A 16894-nucleotide genomic window follows, 5' to 3' on the forward strand; every position below is an offset into this window, starting at 1 on the left:
CTTTCAGTCCACAGGCCGACGCTCTATCCACTGAGCCAAACCGGTTTCGGCCCATTTTTCTTTTTAAAAAAAATATATTTTTATTGATTTCAGAGAGGGCTGCCTCCTGCCCCCCTGCTGGGGATCATGTCAACCACTGAACCACACTGGCCGGGCTCGTATCCATTTTTAAATACTGTTTTGTGCCTTTTTTCAACTAATGATAATTGTTACATATCATTACATTAAAAGTTTTGCCTTTATTCCCTGCCTATAGTAGTTTCCATTTGGTTATATTATTTATTTTTATCAGTTTTCTGTTGATGGCCATTTATAATACTTCCAGTTTTTCACTGCTACCAGTAAAGCTTTAGTGGATAACCTGAGATGTTCACACATATCAACCTAATGACGTCCTTCATAACAGAAGAAAATCCAAGCTCATGTTGAAGTGCCTCATTTGGTGTCCTTTGATCTGGAGTGATTACTCAGTCTTTCTTAGTATTGTGTGACACTACATTTTAGAAAAGTACGTGACACTTACTGTGTAAAGTTCCTCAACTTGGGTTTGGTTGGTGTTGCTCTTTTATATATACACTAGAGGCCCGATGCACAAAGAGATTCATGCACTAGGCCTTCCTTCCCCTGGCTGCCGGCACTGGTATTCCTCCGGCATCCAGGACCCAGGCCTTCGCTCCGGCCGCAGGGGAGAAGCCAAGCCTCTTCCGTCATCTTTAGTCTTCACTCTGCGCCTGCATTTGCAAATTAACTGCCAGTTTTGTTGGGTTAATTGCATATTCATCCTGATTGGCTAGTGGGCATAGCAGAGTGACACCAATTTGCATGTTTCTCTTTTATTAGTGTAGATACACACACACACACACACACACACACAAGAGGCCCGGTGCACGGAATTTGTGTACTGGGGGTTTGGGGAGGGGGGTGGCAGGATCTGAGTAATCACTCCAGATCCCCTTCCCCAGCCTGCGTCCTCTCACAGTCCGGGACCCCTCGGGGGATGTCCACCTGCCAGCTTAGGCCTGCTCCCCCAGGGGATATCCCCAGTCAGACATCACTCTGGCAGCCTGGGAGCCCTCGGGGGATGTCTGACTGACAGGGAGCTGCCTAAGCCGCAGTTGGACATGCGCTGCCGCAGAGGTGGGAGAGGCTCCCACCACCACTGCTGCGCTTGCCATCAGCCCAGCTTGTGGCTGCCCCCCACCCCCCACCCCCATACTGGTTACCTTAACTTTGATCACTTGGTTAAAGTGGTATCTGCCAGGTTTCTCCACTCAAAGCTACTATTTTTCCTTTTGTAATTATTAAACAGTTTGTGCTGAGTTACTGTCTGTTCCTTCTCAAACTTGCCTATACTAGCATCCTTGATGATTGCTGCCTGATTCTGTAATTAATCTGATGGATGCCAAATGGCGATTTCCTAATTCCACCCTTCCTTTGACTTTGTAAGTGGGCTTTCTTCTCTAGATTTCCCATCCATCTCATTATCGATACGTGCTTTCTTCAGTAGTCATAATCCTATTGTTACTTATTTTTTATTTATTTATTTTTTTTTTAAATTTTTTATTACAAAGGGTATTACATATGTGTCCCTTTTTTCCCCCCACCCTAGACAGTCCTCTAGCCTCCATGTCTCCCTCCCCCCCCCCCCCCCTATTGTTACTTATTTTGTTGGATCAAATTGTTCCAGATCTGGCCACTACAGCCCCTTTGAAACTCATTTTTATATGCCCCCATCATTCTTTGACTGCATCTTTACTTTGTGGGCACGGCAAGATATTCCGTGTTTATCTTGTGTTTTCCATGCCCAGCCTTAACAACAGCCATTTCTCCAAGGAGCCCTGGATTTGTCGAGTGGGGAATATTTAGGCATCAAGATCTGGTTGCTAGGTATGCTCAAATAGGTACTGCCCTGTGTTTTACCTGGCAACCTTATTCTGCCTCCATATATTAAGACCCATGAGTTTAGCCTTCCACCACCCTAGCTTTCCTCTCCAAAATTTGGTTCCCTTTGTCTCCAGTATATTTACTTTTTGTTGAGTTGTAGAATATATAGAAAATTGTTTCAGAATTGTTAATCCCTGTCTCTGTGAAAAGGAAGCCATTGAGAGTTTGTAATTTATTCCTTTTGTCTTTACTTTAGCCTAAGGACACTACTAAATGAGATTGCTGACCACTGTTCAGGTTGCTAGGGTTAGTCCCCCCATCCTTCAGTGTGGATGTTACTTAGTTGAAATATGTTTGTGTTGAATTTAGGGTTCCCCCCATCCTTATTGATTGTGTGTGTGTGTGTGTGTGTGAGAGAGAGAGAGAGAGAGAGAGAGAGAGAGAGAGAGAGAGAGAGAGAGACTCACATGGCCCCAGAATTCAACTGTGTATGAAACAGTATATTCAGAAAAGTGTCACACCTTTCCTTTTTTTTAACCCTTATCCTAATAGGTAACCAATTTCATTAGTCTCTGCTTTGTCTTTCTTTTTTCTTTTCTTTTTAATGTATTTTTATTGATTTCAGAGGGAAAGGGAGAGGGAGAGATAGAAACATCAGTGATGAGAGAATCATTGATCAGCTGCCTCCTACATGGGATCAAGCCCACGACTTGGGCATGTGCCCTGACTAAGAATTGAATAGTGACCTCCTGATTCATAGGTCAACGCTCAAACACTGAGCCACGCTAGCAGGGCTGTCCTTGTGTTTCTTATTGCTTACACACACACACACACACACACACACACACACACACACACACACACACACACAAGCATATTGTAGCTACTCTTTGGCACTTTGCTTTTTTCATTTACTAATATATCCTAGGAATTATTCCACCTTAGTTCATAGAGATCTTCTTCCTGCTTTTTTGTTTGTCGGTTGCATAGTACTCTTTTGTGTGTGTGTGCCACATCCCCTGTGTGGCCATTTGGCTTGTTTCCAGCAGTTTGCAGTTATAAACGGTGCTGTAAGGAAAAACCTCGTGCCTGTGTTTTTGCACCGAAGGAGTTGTATCTTCAGGGTGAATTCTTAGGGAGGAAATGGTTAGCTGTAAATGTAGATTTGTTAGGAGACTACAAAATTCTTCTCTGTAAGAGTCCTACCAGTTTGTATTCCCTTTAGTAGTGAATTATTTCAGTTTTCCACAGACTCACAAACTGAGTGTTGAGTGTGGTAGAATACTTTCTCAGTTATGCTAATCGTATAGATAATAGATTTTTTTAAAAAATGGTATATCATTATAGTTTTAATTTGAGTGTTTCTTATCCTGGAGCTATAGTATTTTAAAATTAAACTTTTTTTTTTCTTCATAGACGAAACTGCAAAGGAAATCCAAATTGCTTGGTTGGGATTGGTGAGCATATTTGGTTAGGAGAAATAGATGAAAATAGTTTTCATAACATTGATGATCCCAATTGTGAGAGGAGAAAAAAGGTGAGCCATCATTTTTAAGTGATTTCATATGGTGTCCTATGTTTTGTGCCTGTGGTCAGAAACCATTATTGATTTCTGGTAACTTGTGAAAAGGAAGCATTGAGAGTTTGTAATTTATTCATCAAAACGATGCCCCACGCTTGGCCGAGAGGCTGAAGGTGGTTCTACCATGTTGGCTGAGACAGTTTTAACAAAATTGTAATCTGAAATTGAAAAAATAACGCGTCCTATAACTTTTTATTTTCTATTTTTGTAGAACTCATTTGTGGGCCTCACTAACCTTGGAGCTACTTGTTACGTCAACACATTTCTTCAAGTCTGGTTTCTCAACTTGGAGCTTCGGCAGGCGCTATACTTATGTCCAAGTACCTGTAGTGACTACATGAGGGGAGATGGTATCCAGGAAGAGAAAGGTCAGTGGGAAGGGATGGGTTCACTTCTGAGTGTTGCCAGTAGATCACATCCCAACCAGCCAAATAGAGGAAACTTGCTTTCAAGTGTTCCATGCCAGGCATGGTTGTAGTTCTTTATAAACATTGTCAAGGTTCAAAATCACTTTCCTTTTTTCTCTATATTTATCATTTATGTAAAAAATGGCTAATACTCGCCCAGCTGTGTAGCTTGGTTTTTGAGCATCGATCTATGAATCAGGAGGTCACAGTTCTATTCCAGGTCAGGGCAGTTGCCTGGGTCGTGGGCTCCATCCCCAGATTCCCAGTAGCGGACGTGCAGGAAGCAGCCAATCAGTGGTCCCCTCTCATCATTGCTTCTATTTCTCTCCCTCTCCCTTCCTCTCTCTGAAACCAATAAATAAATAAATAAATAAATGGCTAAAATTCAAGGGAAGGAAATATATTTGATGACTCAATTTTTTTTAACATTTAAATTTTTTATTGATTTTTAGAGAGAGAGAGCGCGCGAGAGAAACATTGATTTGTTGTTCCACTTATTTATGCATTCATTGATTGATTCTTGTATGTGCCCTGACCCAGGATCTAACTCACAACCTGGATGCATTGGGATGATGCTCTAACTCAGTGGTTCTCAACCTTGGCTGCGCCTGCACACCCCCCACTGGGGATGTGCCCGCAACCCAGGTACATGCCCCTGACCGGAATCGAACCCGGAACCCTTCAGTCCGCAGGCCGACGCTCTATCCACTGAGCCAAACCGGTTTCGGCTCCCAGGTGATTCTAATGTGCAGCCAAGGTTGAGAACCACTGCTCTAACTAACTGAGCTACTCGGCCTGGGTAGGCTGTGATTGTAGTCCATTAATTTCTAGTGACTGATCAAAATCAGTAAAGCAGACAAAGTTACTCTTTTGCCTAGTTTGTTACCTTGATGTATTTTAATTAATAAATAGTTCAGTATAATGCCAAGTAAGCAAGTAATTCTAAGAGGCTACTGACAACTCTAATGAGTTCGATATTCAGCCCAGGGCAAGACAGTTGTGCTAACTTAGGCCCTAGTCAGTAGTTCATCTGTGAACTTCGTGCTGTCTTTTATATGATCTGATTTGAGCACAATGCTAATCTTTTTGTTTTATTTTTTTAATTGATTTCAGAGAGGAAGAAAGAGGGAGAGAGATTGAAACATCAATGATGAGAATCATTGATCAGCTGCTTTCTGCACGCCCCCTACTGGGGACCGAGCCGGCAACCCAGGCATGTGCCCTTGACTGGAATTGAACCCGGGACCCTTCAGTCCCCAGGCCGACACTCTGCCCATTGGGCCAAACCAGCCAGGGCACAATGCTAATCTCTTTCGCTAGGAGTGAGAAAAGATAGGATGTGTAAGCCCCACCTCATTCAGCCCTTCAGACAGTGGTGATATTTGAGGGTCTTGGTCCTATCCTTGTCAATGGTAATCTGCTTCACAACAATGTTTAAAAATTAAGTTTGTTTCCGCATGCTTTCTTTCTATAGTTCTGAATATTTAAATCTGGACCAATAGTGTGTTAAATATTTAAGGTAATAGTGTATGTAAAGGTTGAATCATAAAATGGATCATTTAAAAAATTTTAGCATTGTTTTGCTGAAGTATAAATTTACCAATGAGAAGATAGTTAAATAACAAATGAAAACTAAATTTTTATTTTATAAACTGATGTACCGTTGCCAGAATTCTTTGGGTATCTTCAAGAAATTTAAATACATTTTCTAAACACAAATTCTAATATTTCACCGAAGTTCTTCATAAGCATGTACATTTCTGCTGTTTCTTTTTTTAAATATATTTTTATTGATTTCAAAGAGGAAGGGAAAGGGAGAGAGAGATAGAAACATCAATGGTGAGAGAGAATCATTGATCGGCTGCCTCCTGCACGCCCCTACTGGGGATCGAGCCCGCAACCCGGGCATGTGCCCTTGACAGGAATCGAACTCAGGACCCTTCAGTCCACAGGCTGATGCTCTATCCACTGAGCCAAACCGACTAGGGCTCTGCTGTTATCTTAATGGTCACAGTGCCGTGTAGTGGAAAGGGCTTTTGTTGGGAGTGGTGTGGTCTGAGTTTGATGCCCAGCTCAACCACTCCTTTATTTTACAGATAGGAAAACCAGGGAGTAGGAGTTGTTGAAGATCTTATGGAGTATCTAGCCTGTCAGATAAAAGAGTTGGAGTAGATAAGGCTTACTTGACAGCTTTTAACAGGCTGCAAAGGCCTTGCACCCCAGGAAGTAAGATTTTTATCTTTATTTTGCAAATGAAATACTGATTTCCTGGAAGTCACAATTGGTAGTAAAGAGATAAACTGTCAGTTTAATCAGAAGACAAACTGCACAATAACTTGAACAGAGGAAGCAAAGGGGATTAGTAACAGGAAATTCAAGTAATGGGGAATTGTTTAGTAAGAATTAAACAGGACTTGAAACAATACAGGAGTAGCGGGCATAGGGAGCAGCCAGTAAGCCTGGGGCGGAGATCCAGACCTCCTTGGAGAGAGCATTGCCAAGGCTCACTAGATGCCCTACCGTGTGCTGAGATGCCTCCGTGGGGCTCTGCTGGAAACTGCCTACAGCAGTGGTTCTCAACCTGTGGGTCACAGGGGTCGCCTAAGACCATCGGAAAACATATAATGACATTGTTTTTGTGATTAATCACTATGCTTTAATTATGTTCAATTTGTAACAATGAAATTGGGAGTCACCACAATATGAGGAACTGTATATTAAAGGGTCGCGGCATTAGGAAGGTTGAGAACCACTGGCCTACAGGAAGGTGCTGGGCCTAAAAGCCTCTGTGAAGTCACCTGAGAGGTGCCTGAAGGTCATTCACTGGGTGCTAGTTTAAGAGGAAGTGTCTCAACAGACGCATTCTACTGTGCAGCTGGCTACCAGAGGAGGTCCTGAGGGATGCTCCTGGCCACTTGTAGGCTGCAGGGACCTGGAGTCTGAGAAGCTGCACCCCCCAGGAGTGTGGTGAGAGGCATAACTGAACTCTCCAGTGCCCCCTACGGACAAGATTTAACCTTGCCCTACCTGGCAAAGGAGAAATATTTGCGGAGCTCATCTGTTATCATAGAGCAGGCAAAGAAGGGTGGATTTCGAGGTGAGAGGCAATAAATTAATAACTGGTACAGAAGGTAACACTCAAGTCTTTTAGGGCCCTTGAGATTCATGCTTCTTATTTGCCTACCTTCCCCAACTCATTAAAATTTGCTATTCAAAAATTCTTGGATTTTTCATTCAAGTTTGAAACTCTAGCCATGAGATTCCTGTCACTTGCTCTGTGTGTGGCAAGACTACATTAATGAGATTTCATTAAAGTGTTTGGCCATTTTATATGAACAGTGAATATGGTTTTTATTACTGGAATGGATGTTTTCAGTGTGATTTGTAGAAACTAGTCATGACTGATTGTTGAAATGTACATATGGCCTTTTGCTTTCATAGGATGTATATAGACAGCTATGGCCACCTCATTACTGCCAAAGGACATGTGGTTATGAATTTGTTTCTTTAGAAGTTTTAAAACAATAATAAAATACTATATAGTTTGAATGTAAGGGTGTTTAATTATATCTCATGTGAAGATGAAGTATATTTTAAAGAGTAGCAGTTTTTTAAACATAAACATTTCTTAAAAATAGATTATGAGCCTCAAACAATTTGTGAGCATCTCCAGTACTTGTTTGCCTTGTTGCAAAACAGTAATAGGCGATACATCGATCCATCGGGATTTGTTAAAGCCTTGGGCTTGGACACAGGGCAACAGCAGGTAAGAACCTTGTGTTTATTTTTTCAATATAAAAAGGTACCCAAGCATTCCTTAGAATGTTTATAGAAGGAAATGCTTTTATAAATTATTTTTTCTATCTTGAATTAGAGCATTTATTTACTGTTCAATTTATTATACATTTTTCTTGATCCTATTTCTGAAAATTCCTCTTTTGGGCACAAGCTGATTCAGTACAGCTCTAGTCCTTGTTCATAAATGTCAAGTTCAAAGTACAGATGGTTTTGGGAATATTTAACTTATTTCTACTTGTATCAGAAGTTGAAAAGCAAGATTTGATTTTTCTTTTTATTAACCCAAACTTGTGTTGTAGGATGCTCAAGAATTTTCAAAGCTCTTTATGTCTCTTTTGGAAGATACTTTGTCTAAACAAAAGAATCCAGATGTGCGGAACATTGTCCAGCAGCAGTTCTGTGGGGAATATGCCTACGTAACTGTGTAAGTGTGTTTTAGCTTTTCATGTTTTACTCTAAGACAGTCATTCATATGTTATCTAATTTTTAGTTCAGTTCCAAGTTATAGCTTTAGTGAATTATCATGGGACCTGAAATATTTATAGCAATACATTGCCATGGGAACATGTAAACAACTGTCTTGATAGTTACAGTTGAACCCTTCCAGGTGTTGGGAACTGTGTCTGGTTGAGCACTTGCCACTTATTTAATGGCTGTGGTGTGAGCTGAAAGAGTAAGATTAAAGTCAGCTAGAATACTAAGCGTAAATGTAGAATAACTCTTAAAAACTTTCCTAATCCTGAAACACATGGCCTCACCAATCACTGTCTGTGTTCACTAAATATATATAGTGTAAATAATCCCTGTGAAAGAGAACTAAGGGAATAAATGCTTCTGTCTATATTTCTAGGATGTAAAACAATAGAACTTTGTTTTTCCCACCCTGATCTTAATTTTATCACTCTTTTATTACAGTTGCAATCAGTGTGGCAGAGAGTCTAAGCTTTTATCAAAGTTTTATGAACTGGAGTTAAATATCCAAGGCCATAAACAGTTAACAGATTGTATCTCGGAATTTTTGAAGGTATTCAGTTTTGTTGTATGTATTGTTTTTGCTCATTAACAGTTAAATACTATTCTGAATGGTTTTTGATTTAATGGGTAAAGTCATTTCAACATTTTCTATATATGAAATGTCTGGTTATGTAATGATCTAGAAGAACCTTAGTAAATTATAAAGTATTGAAGCAGGCTGCATCTTAAAATAATTTTTGACTATTTCAGGTTATTTTATGTGTATAAAAACTTACTGTGTGATCAGGGGTAGTAGAGTGTTTAAGGAAATCTGAGCTATTACTTTGTTTAAGTTACATTTTCATTTAATGAGAGCTAGAGTGTGTTGAATGTAAATAATTTTTATATCACTGGTCATTCTTCAGGTCTGCCACTTGATATTTCTACTTTCTGTATATTTAGATTTATGTGCTGATATGGAAGTGGTTCCCTTTTGTTCTGGGGGAAAAGCTGCTAGGAGGAAACCTTTGCTATCAAGAAGGAACAGACACGTAGCATAATAGATGAACTTACTATTTTTGTACTTTTCCTACTTTCTTAGCATAACCATTAGATGCTAGAGATACTCATTCCTTGACTCCATTCAGCTAGTGTTGAGTGGTCGCTGTTCAGACACCGTTGCCGCTGCTGGGGATAACCATAGTGAGCAAAACAGACAACATTTTTGCCTTTAAGCAGCTTATAGTGTAATGGTGTTGGGATCAGGGAGGGGCAGTACAATAAATATAAGTAAAATACAAAGACTGTCAACTAGAACAAGTGCTATGGAGAAAACTAAAGCAGGCAAGAAGGGTGGAGAATATGGTAGGGATGAGGGTGCGGTTGGTTACAATTAGAAATAAGGTGATAGAAGGTGATGGTGTGAGCCATGCAGGAACCAGGAGGAGCATATTTGGGCTATTTTGTGACTGAAGTGAAACAAAAAAGGGGAGATTGACAGGAGATGAAGTTGTAGAGATAACCAAGGACCGTTTCAGATAGGGCCTGGTAGACCTTTGTCAGAAGTTTGACCTTTATTTGAGTGAGGTCAGACGCCATTGAAGAGCTGTGAGCGCAGAAGGGATGTAACCTGTTTTTAACAGGATAACTGGGTGCTGCCTTGAGAAGAGGAGCCTGATGCGGGGCCAGGGCAGACAGATGTTGATGGTGGCTTGGACCAAGGCTTAGTTGAAGAGATGATGTGTTTAGGTCTTAGATATATTTTCAAAGTAGAGTTGATGAAATTTGCAGGTTGGATACAGAGAGCCAGAGGTGTCGAGGATTACTAAGGTTGGCCTGAGCAACTGGAAGAATGTGGTTGCCGTAACCCAGATGTGAGGGATTATGGGAGGAGCCGGTTTGGAAGAGGAATCAGGAGTTTGCACTGGGGCATGTTATATTTGAGAGGTATAGTTGAGGGATAAATTGAAGCTAGATAAAGTCCCCGGGGATGCCCTATCCGGTATGGCTCAGTGGATAGAGCGTCAGCCTGTGGACTGAAAGTCCCGGGTTCGATTCTGGTCAAGGGCACATGCCCGAGTTGTGGGTTTGATCCCCAGAAGGCGGCATGCAGGAGGCAGCCAGTCAACAATTCTCTCTCATCATTGATGTTTCAATCCCCAGGGATGAGAGACAAGGACCAAAGACTGAGCCCCCCCTGGGACATTCAAACATGAAGAAAGGGAGATAGGAGCAGTGGGCGGAGGAGTAGGAGGAGGAAGAGGAAGACTGGCCAGTGAGTTGAGGGAAACAGGTGAATGTGGGATCCTGGAGCCAGGTGAATACAGTGGTGGTGCCAGTATTGTAGTATTTACAGTCATCTATATCAAAAGCTATTAAAGAAACGATAAGGAAAAATGTAAAAAGAAACTACCATTAGCCATGACATTGAATTTCCCTGCACTCTTCTTTTAGCTTTCTCTTCTGTGGTTCAATAATTTTAACCCAGTGTGCATGTGCACGCACGTGTGTAAAATTTGTGTATGTGTATCCTATATAATAAAAGCCTAATATGCAAGTTGACTGAATAGGGAACCGGGAGGAGGGAGCGGACCTAAGCCATCAGTCAGACATCCCCCAAGGGCTCCTGGTCTGCGAGAGGGCGCAGGCCGAGCTGAGGGAACCCTGAGTGCGTGAATTTTCATGCACTGGGCCTCTAGTATATATATAATTAATTTTGTATTGTGGTGCCCACGTGTAGTTTGTACTTATTCACTATTTTTAAATTAATTATGCTGCATCAAAATGCATATGATATTTCTTTTTTTTAAATTAAATCTTTATTGTTGAAAGTATTACATATGGCCCCTTCTTTCCCCCATTGACCCCTTCTGTTATGCCCCCACCACCCACCCGAGGCCTTCACCACCCTACTGTCCGTGGGTTATGCATATATGTATACAAGTTCTTTGATTTCTTCCCCCCCACTTCTCTCTGAGGTTCCGCAGTCTGTGTTCTATGCTTCTAAAACCCATTTCCCATCTCCAATTTTTTAAAATGTCTTGTTCCTTATCAGGAAGAAAGACTAGAAGGAGACAATCGATACTTCTGTGAAAACTGTCAAAGTAAACAGAATGCAACAAGGAAGATCCGACTGCTAAGCCTTCCTTGCACTCTGAACTTGCAGCTCATGCGTTTTGTCTTTGACAGGTAAGTATGTGCAGGTATAGTGTTTGTAGCTCATTATGGAATAATGTGCAGATTTTACTGTAGACAGGTAGTTATAATTTGTAATGCTAGCTTGAGGATGAAAGTTATAGATGGAGCCTGTTGATTTGAAATGCGTGTATTTCATGATTTTATCACAAAATTCTTAAAGAAGCTAGACATAAAATTCAGAAATAGAAAAGTAGAGACTCCTTATTTTTAATTCTGGGAAATTATTTTTAAGATGCAAAGGAAAAGCAAACATTCAGGTCGGAACTGAATTACTTGACATTCTGTATTATTGTGTAAGAACGAGAGTAAAATTTTTTGCTCATTATGGTCCCCTCAACTCCATGGGAATATATATCTTTTATCACTAAAACCAGTCATTTCTTCCATAAAAAAGCAGGAGCATCTGTGATTTCCTCTTGTGATCAAATCCAAATCTCTGGAAATAAGTGCTCTGTTGGAACTAGCAGTTTAAATTCATACCATTTAAGTGGTCGATTTATTTTGCCCAATTCTAAGACAGTATTATGTATACTTATACAGGTCTTTGAAGAAGGAAATCTGTTGAGTTTATTAAGATAGATGACAGAGCTTATGCATTGTTTTATGATTGTTTTAAGTATAACTATAATTAGCTTTTCTCTTGCTTAGGCAAACTGGACATAAGAAAAAGCTGAATACCTACATTGGCTTCTCAGAGCTTTTGGATATGGAGCCTTATGTGGAACATAAAGGTAATATTTTTACTGAGCAGTGATAATCATAGTGCTCAGAGATCATAACTTGTGATCTGCCTATGATGAATACAGAATAGTACTACTACATTTTATTACCCAATCTCTGGGAACAAAGGCTTTTAGGGTGAGCTGAAATGTTACTTTATTTTCTGCAGAGATTAGATGGTTCATCAATATCTGCATAATTAAGGGTATCTATATAATAAAAGTCTAAGCAACCATTATGGCAGAGCAACCAGAAGGACCGGTCGCTATGATGCGCACTGACCACCAGGGAGCAGATGCTCAATGCAGGAGCTGCCCCCTGGTGGTCAGCGCGCTCCCACGGGGAGTGCCACTCAGCCAGAGGCCAGGCTTATGGCTGTGCTGGCAAGCGCAGCAGCAGTGGTGGGAGCCTCTCCTGCCTCCGCAGCAGCCCTAAAGAGCCACGGGGGTTCTAGACTGCGAGAGGGATGTCTCACTGCCGGCTTAGGCCCGTCCTGCGGGTTTCCAGACTGCCAGAGGGTGCAGGCTGGGTTGAGGGACAACTCTCCCTTCACCCCCTGACCCCACATGAATTTCATGCACTGGGGCTCTAGTAAAAGAATAAAAAATGAAAAAGATATTTCACTGTTCCTGAACCCACACTTGCTACCTTTAAGTGTCGATATGTCTCTGTAATTCCATACTAAATTAAGTCTCCAAGCTGCCCCCACATTTTTTACTTTTTAAAAAACATTTTATCAAAAACGTTAGGTGACAAATCTAATATGTATATTGTAATTCATATCTGACCACTGGTGAGAAGAGTTCTAGGATGCTATGAGATAGTTTCAACAAGAAATAGTTTACTACTTTCTCTTTTGATAGTCTTTACCTTACCAAACAGGGTGATTCTTATCAGAGAAAACCAACATCTTACCCTTACTGGAAGGACTGTTTTACTTCCCTTTTAAGATTGATTGTACTGTTGATGAAATTTTTGATGTCGAAGTTATGTAATAAACTCTGTCTCTTTACCTAAAAAGGTGTTGGAGGCAGCTCATTGCAGAAATAAGCCATAAAACAAAACCTTGAAAAGAAATGATTGGGGAGGTTGGGAAGCCATATGGTAAATATGTGAGCTTTAAAATGTACAATGCACTGTCAGGACTGTGGCTTAAAATGGGCTTTTCCCTGGAAGAACGAAACTACTGACGACAGACTGTGTCACTGTTGAATTTGGCCGAACAAATGACCTTCGCTCTAACCCTGGCCGTGTGGCCGTTGGTTGCAGCGTGGTCCTGTACACTGAGAGGGCCAGGGTTTGATTGCTGGTTGCAGGTTGGGGCAGACATTCAGGTTGCAGTTTCCATCCAAGGTCAGAGTGCATACAGGAGGCAGCTGGTCCATGTTTCTCTCTCCCCCTTGTTCTCTCTCTAAAATCAGTAAAAACATATCCTTGGGTGAGGATTAAAAAAAACCAAATTACCATCTTTCTTAAGTTGAGTATAAAATTTATCAGCAATAATGGTAATGTGATGTGATACAATGGTAATAGAATCATATTGTTAATGCCAATACTTCTGTGGTTTATTGTCATCATTAATAATTTAGGAAATACTGCCTTAGCCGATCTGGCTGAATAGATAGAGTGTTGGCCTGCAGACTGAAAGGTTCCAGTTTTGGTTCCCGTCTAGGGCACATACCTCGGTTGCAGGCTTGATACCCTTCTGAGTTGGAGCACGTGTAGGAGGCAACCAATAAACATGTCTCTCGTGTCGATATTTCTCTCTCTGACTCTCCCTCTCCTTTCCATTCTCTCTAAAAAAAACAAAACAGAAAGCAATGGAAAGATATCCTCGGGTGAGGATTAAAAAAAAATAAGAAAAATAGCAAATGCTATGAAGAATTCCTGATGTAGATGAGTTAATGCATTTAAAAGTTATTTTAAACTTACATCTAAGTAATGTTCAGTTAGGGCTGGTTAGTGGGTTTTGTTCCAGCTACTTGCATTACTGTGTGAACATCATGAACAATTCCTTTTAAATGCTATAATTTAAAAATAAATGTAAATTCAATTTAATACAATACACATCAACATTTGATTTTTCCCTCCAAAGATAATGGTATTTTATTTATTTTTAAAAATATATTTTAGTGATTTTTTTTACAGAGAGGAAGGGATAGGGATAGAGAGTTAGAAACATGGATCAGCTGCCTCCTGCACACCCCTACTGGGGATGTACCCACAACCAAGGTACATGCCCTTGACCGGAATCAAACCTGGAACCCTTCAGTCCACAGGCTGATGCTCTATCCACTGAGCCAAACTGGTCTAGGCTAGGCTTTATTTTTTAAAATTATTATTTTTTTATTGATTTCAGAAAGGAAGGGAGAGGTAGAGAGGGATAGAAATATCAGTGATGAGAGAATCATTGATTGGCTGTGTAGGCTTTGTTTATTTAAAGGAGAATAGGAACTTAATGCTTTTGAAGAAATCTGAGTGTAGAATCAGTATAGATTTTCAATGTTTTCTCCCCTCTTATTTCCAGTTGTCTTGCCTATAACTATTTTGAAAGGCAGGTTTTCTTACTGACTTACCTCCATTTTTTTAAAAAACATTTTTATTTTATATAAACAATAGATTTTACTTTTGCAGTCATCTTTCATTAGCCTGCATAATTGATTTTTGTAACAAGTTGGAGAATTTGAACAGAATTTTGGTAAGTATATGACTCAGGCAAATTATCTGGGAAAGGCAAAGTGATAATACAGAGTAGCTTTGTGGCCCTCAGTGCCCAGGATGCCATAGCTTTTTCTTTGTCTTTGAGGGAATAGAGAATAAATATAGTGAGCTTATTTTATCATGTAAGCCTTAATTTTTTAAAAAATCTTAGGTGACATGTTTAGAATTCTATCAGATGCTTAAAGAATTATATTCATTATTTAGGCTTAGGATACAAGAAAAAATATTGTTACTCCAAACTTTTTTCACTTTCTCCTTTTCTAGGTGGGTCCTATGTGTATGAACTCAGTGCAGTTCTCATACACAGAGGAGTGAGTGCTTATTCTGGCCACTACATTGCCCACGTGAAAGATCCGCAGTCTGGTGAATGGTATAAGTTTAATGATGAAGACATAGAAAAGATGGAGGGGAAGAAATTACAACTAGGGATTGAGGAAGATCTAGGTAAAACCTTTAAGTTGTGAGTGCCCTTTTAAAATATAAATATTTTTTGCCAGAAATATTTGTGATAAATTATTATGGTTCAAGATTGTTAATGGGCTGTCAGGGATATTTGTATTTCTTAAATACAATCTCTGAACATCTTTTATTAGCAATGCTTAAATTTAAAAAAAAGATTTTGCTCCAGAGGTGGTTTCCATAATGCCATGTTTGAAGGCAAATATTTCAATATTTTCAATTATCAGGTTAATTTGGGAGAGAGGATGGTAAGTATTAAACTAAAAAGGATGGCTAGTAGATTTAATATGTAGGATTTGTAGTCCTTTCCTCTGGGTCAGGAAATTTATTTTTGGCAGGAACATGGCTCCAAGGATGGTACTTGCTCCTTCCTGTGGAGTATCTTATCCCACCCACGGAGTGGGGAGCAGCACCTCTGGGGAGGAAGCTTTTTGCCATTTTGTAGTGATGAGGTCTGCCTTAAAAAGTACTTCTTAAAATAGTGTCTTAGTATGGAGCTCTCATCCACTTAGTTTTCTTAGGCCAAAATACCCATTACTCCCTGAAGGAGTGCATGGTTCTTCCGGTAGGAGCCATCTTGGCTGAGGTTTTCATGACTTTCTTACCATATTTGCCATTTTGGGGTGAGGTTTGACCTGGGATCTAAATAAGGGAGAAGGAACGGGAATAAGCATGTGTCTCCGTGCCACTGTTCTTTTTTAATGGATCAGAACTACTTTTCCAAGGAATCAGGGAGGGGCATGGCAGTTGGCTGGCTTCGCTGGCTTTCAAGGAATGTGGGCAATCTTTCTGCAGATCTCCATGTGCTGACTATTCTTGTGATTTAAAAATAGCAAATACTCTGTTACAAGAATAGTGGGTATTTATAGACCAGGTAGAACATGTAGTGTTTCTACTGATTATTTTATTATTTTTGCTCATTAGAGTGTCTTGAGTGTGAGTGTGTGTGTGTGTGTGTGTTAATTTTATTTCTTTGGGCAATTGAATTAAGTCTGGATTTATTTTTATAATTTAAGACCAATATTAAAATAAAACTCGAGTAGTAGTACTTTTATTGTTCTAGGTTTGTTCTCATGAAAAACAGTACTTAACATTTTCTGAGAATGGAATATGGCAGGCAAGGCAGTGGGGGGAGGAGTAGGAGACTTTTTTAAAGATTCAAACATCTATACAGCCTGCTAAATTTGTGTTGCATTTTAATGTTTTAGATCCATGTAAAAGTTTCTTGGTCATATATTGTAGGAATTATTTTTAAGTCCACCCCACCCTCATGAAAGAAAAAACAAACTAGGCATTCTAATTTAATCATCTTTTGATTTCCCTACCTCAGCAGAACCTTCTAAGTCCCAGACACGTAAACCGAAGTGTGGCAAAGGAACTCACTGCTCTCGAAATGCATACATGTTGGTTTATAGACTTCAAACTCAAGAAAAGCCCAGTACATCTGTTCAGGTACCAGGTAAGCAACTTCCCAAGATTGTGTAAGGCAAATATTTTAGAATACCATGCTGAAAGGTCAATGACAAGAACAGATTGTTTTTGTTATTAATATAGGTTGATTGCATATTGTAAACATTTGTGAAAGTAGATATAATCATCACAAATTTGCTTTAAAATAGTGAGTTTTTAAAATAAGGGAGCCTTTAACGGAACTATTCCACCGAACCTCCCT

General features: G+C 40.0%; 1 protein-coding gene across 3 annotated transcripts in view; it reads left to right on the forward strand.

The window, feature by feature from the left end:
* The first annotated feature begins 1812 nt into the window (after positions 1-1812).
* USP48 (ubiquitin specific peptidase 48) overlaps positions 1813-16894 on the forward strand; it is a 51567-nt gene continuing 36485 nt past the window's right edge. Inside the window, exons 1-10 of one of the 3 annotated variants that reach the window (XM_015557238.1) lie at positions 1813-1887; positions 3301-3421; positions 3678-3834; positions 7512-7639; positions 7971-8095; positions 8587-8695; positions 11180-11313; positions 11971-12053; positions 15028-15207; positions 16553-16681. In XM_015557238.1, the coding sequence (XP_015412724.1) occupies positions 3804-3834; positions 7512-7639; positions 7971-8095; positions 8587-8695; positions 11180-11313; positions 11971-12053; positions 15028-15207; positions 16553-16681 (919 nt within the window). In that variant the 5' untranslated portion in view covers positions 1813-1887; positions 3301-3421; positions 3678-3803. Of the gene's footprint in view, positions 1888-3300; positions 3422-3677; positions 3835-7511; positions 7640-7970; positions 8096-8586; positions 8696-11179; positions 11314-11970; positions 12054-15027; positions 15208-16552; positions 16682-16894 lie in introns of those variants that run through there. The other 2 variants (XM_006777596.2, XM_015557237.1) reach the window with 2 other exon arrangements.

Source organism: Myotis davidii, unplaced genomic scaffold (assembly GCF_000327345.1).
Source record: "Myotis davidii unplaced genomic scaffold, ASM32734v1 scaffold149, whole genome shotgun sequence".
In the NCBI taxonomy this organism is placed as follows: Eukaryota; Metazoa; Chordata; class Mammalia; order Chiroptera; family Vespertilionidae; genus Myotis; species Myotis davidii.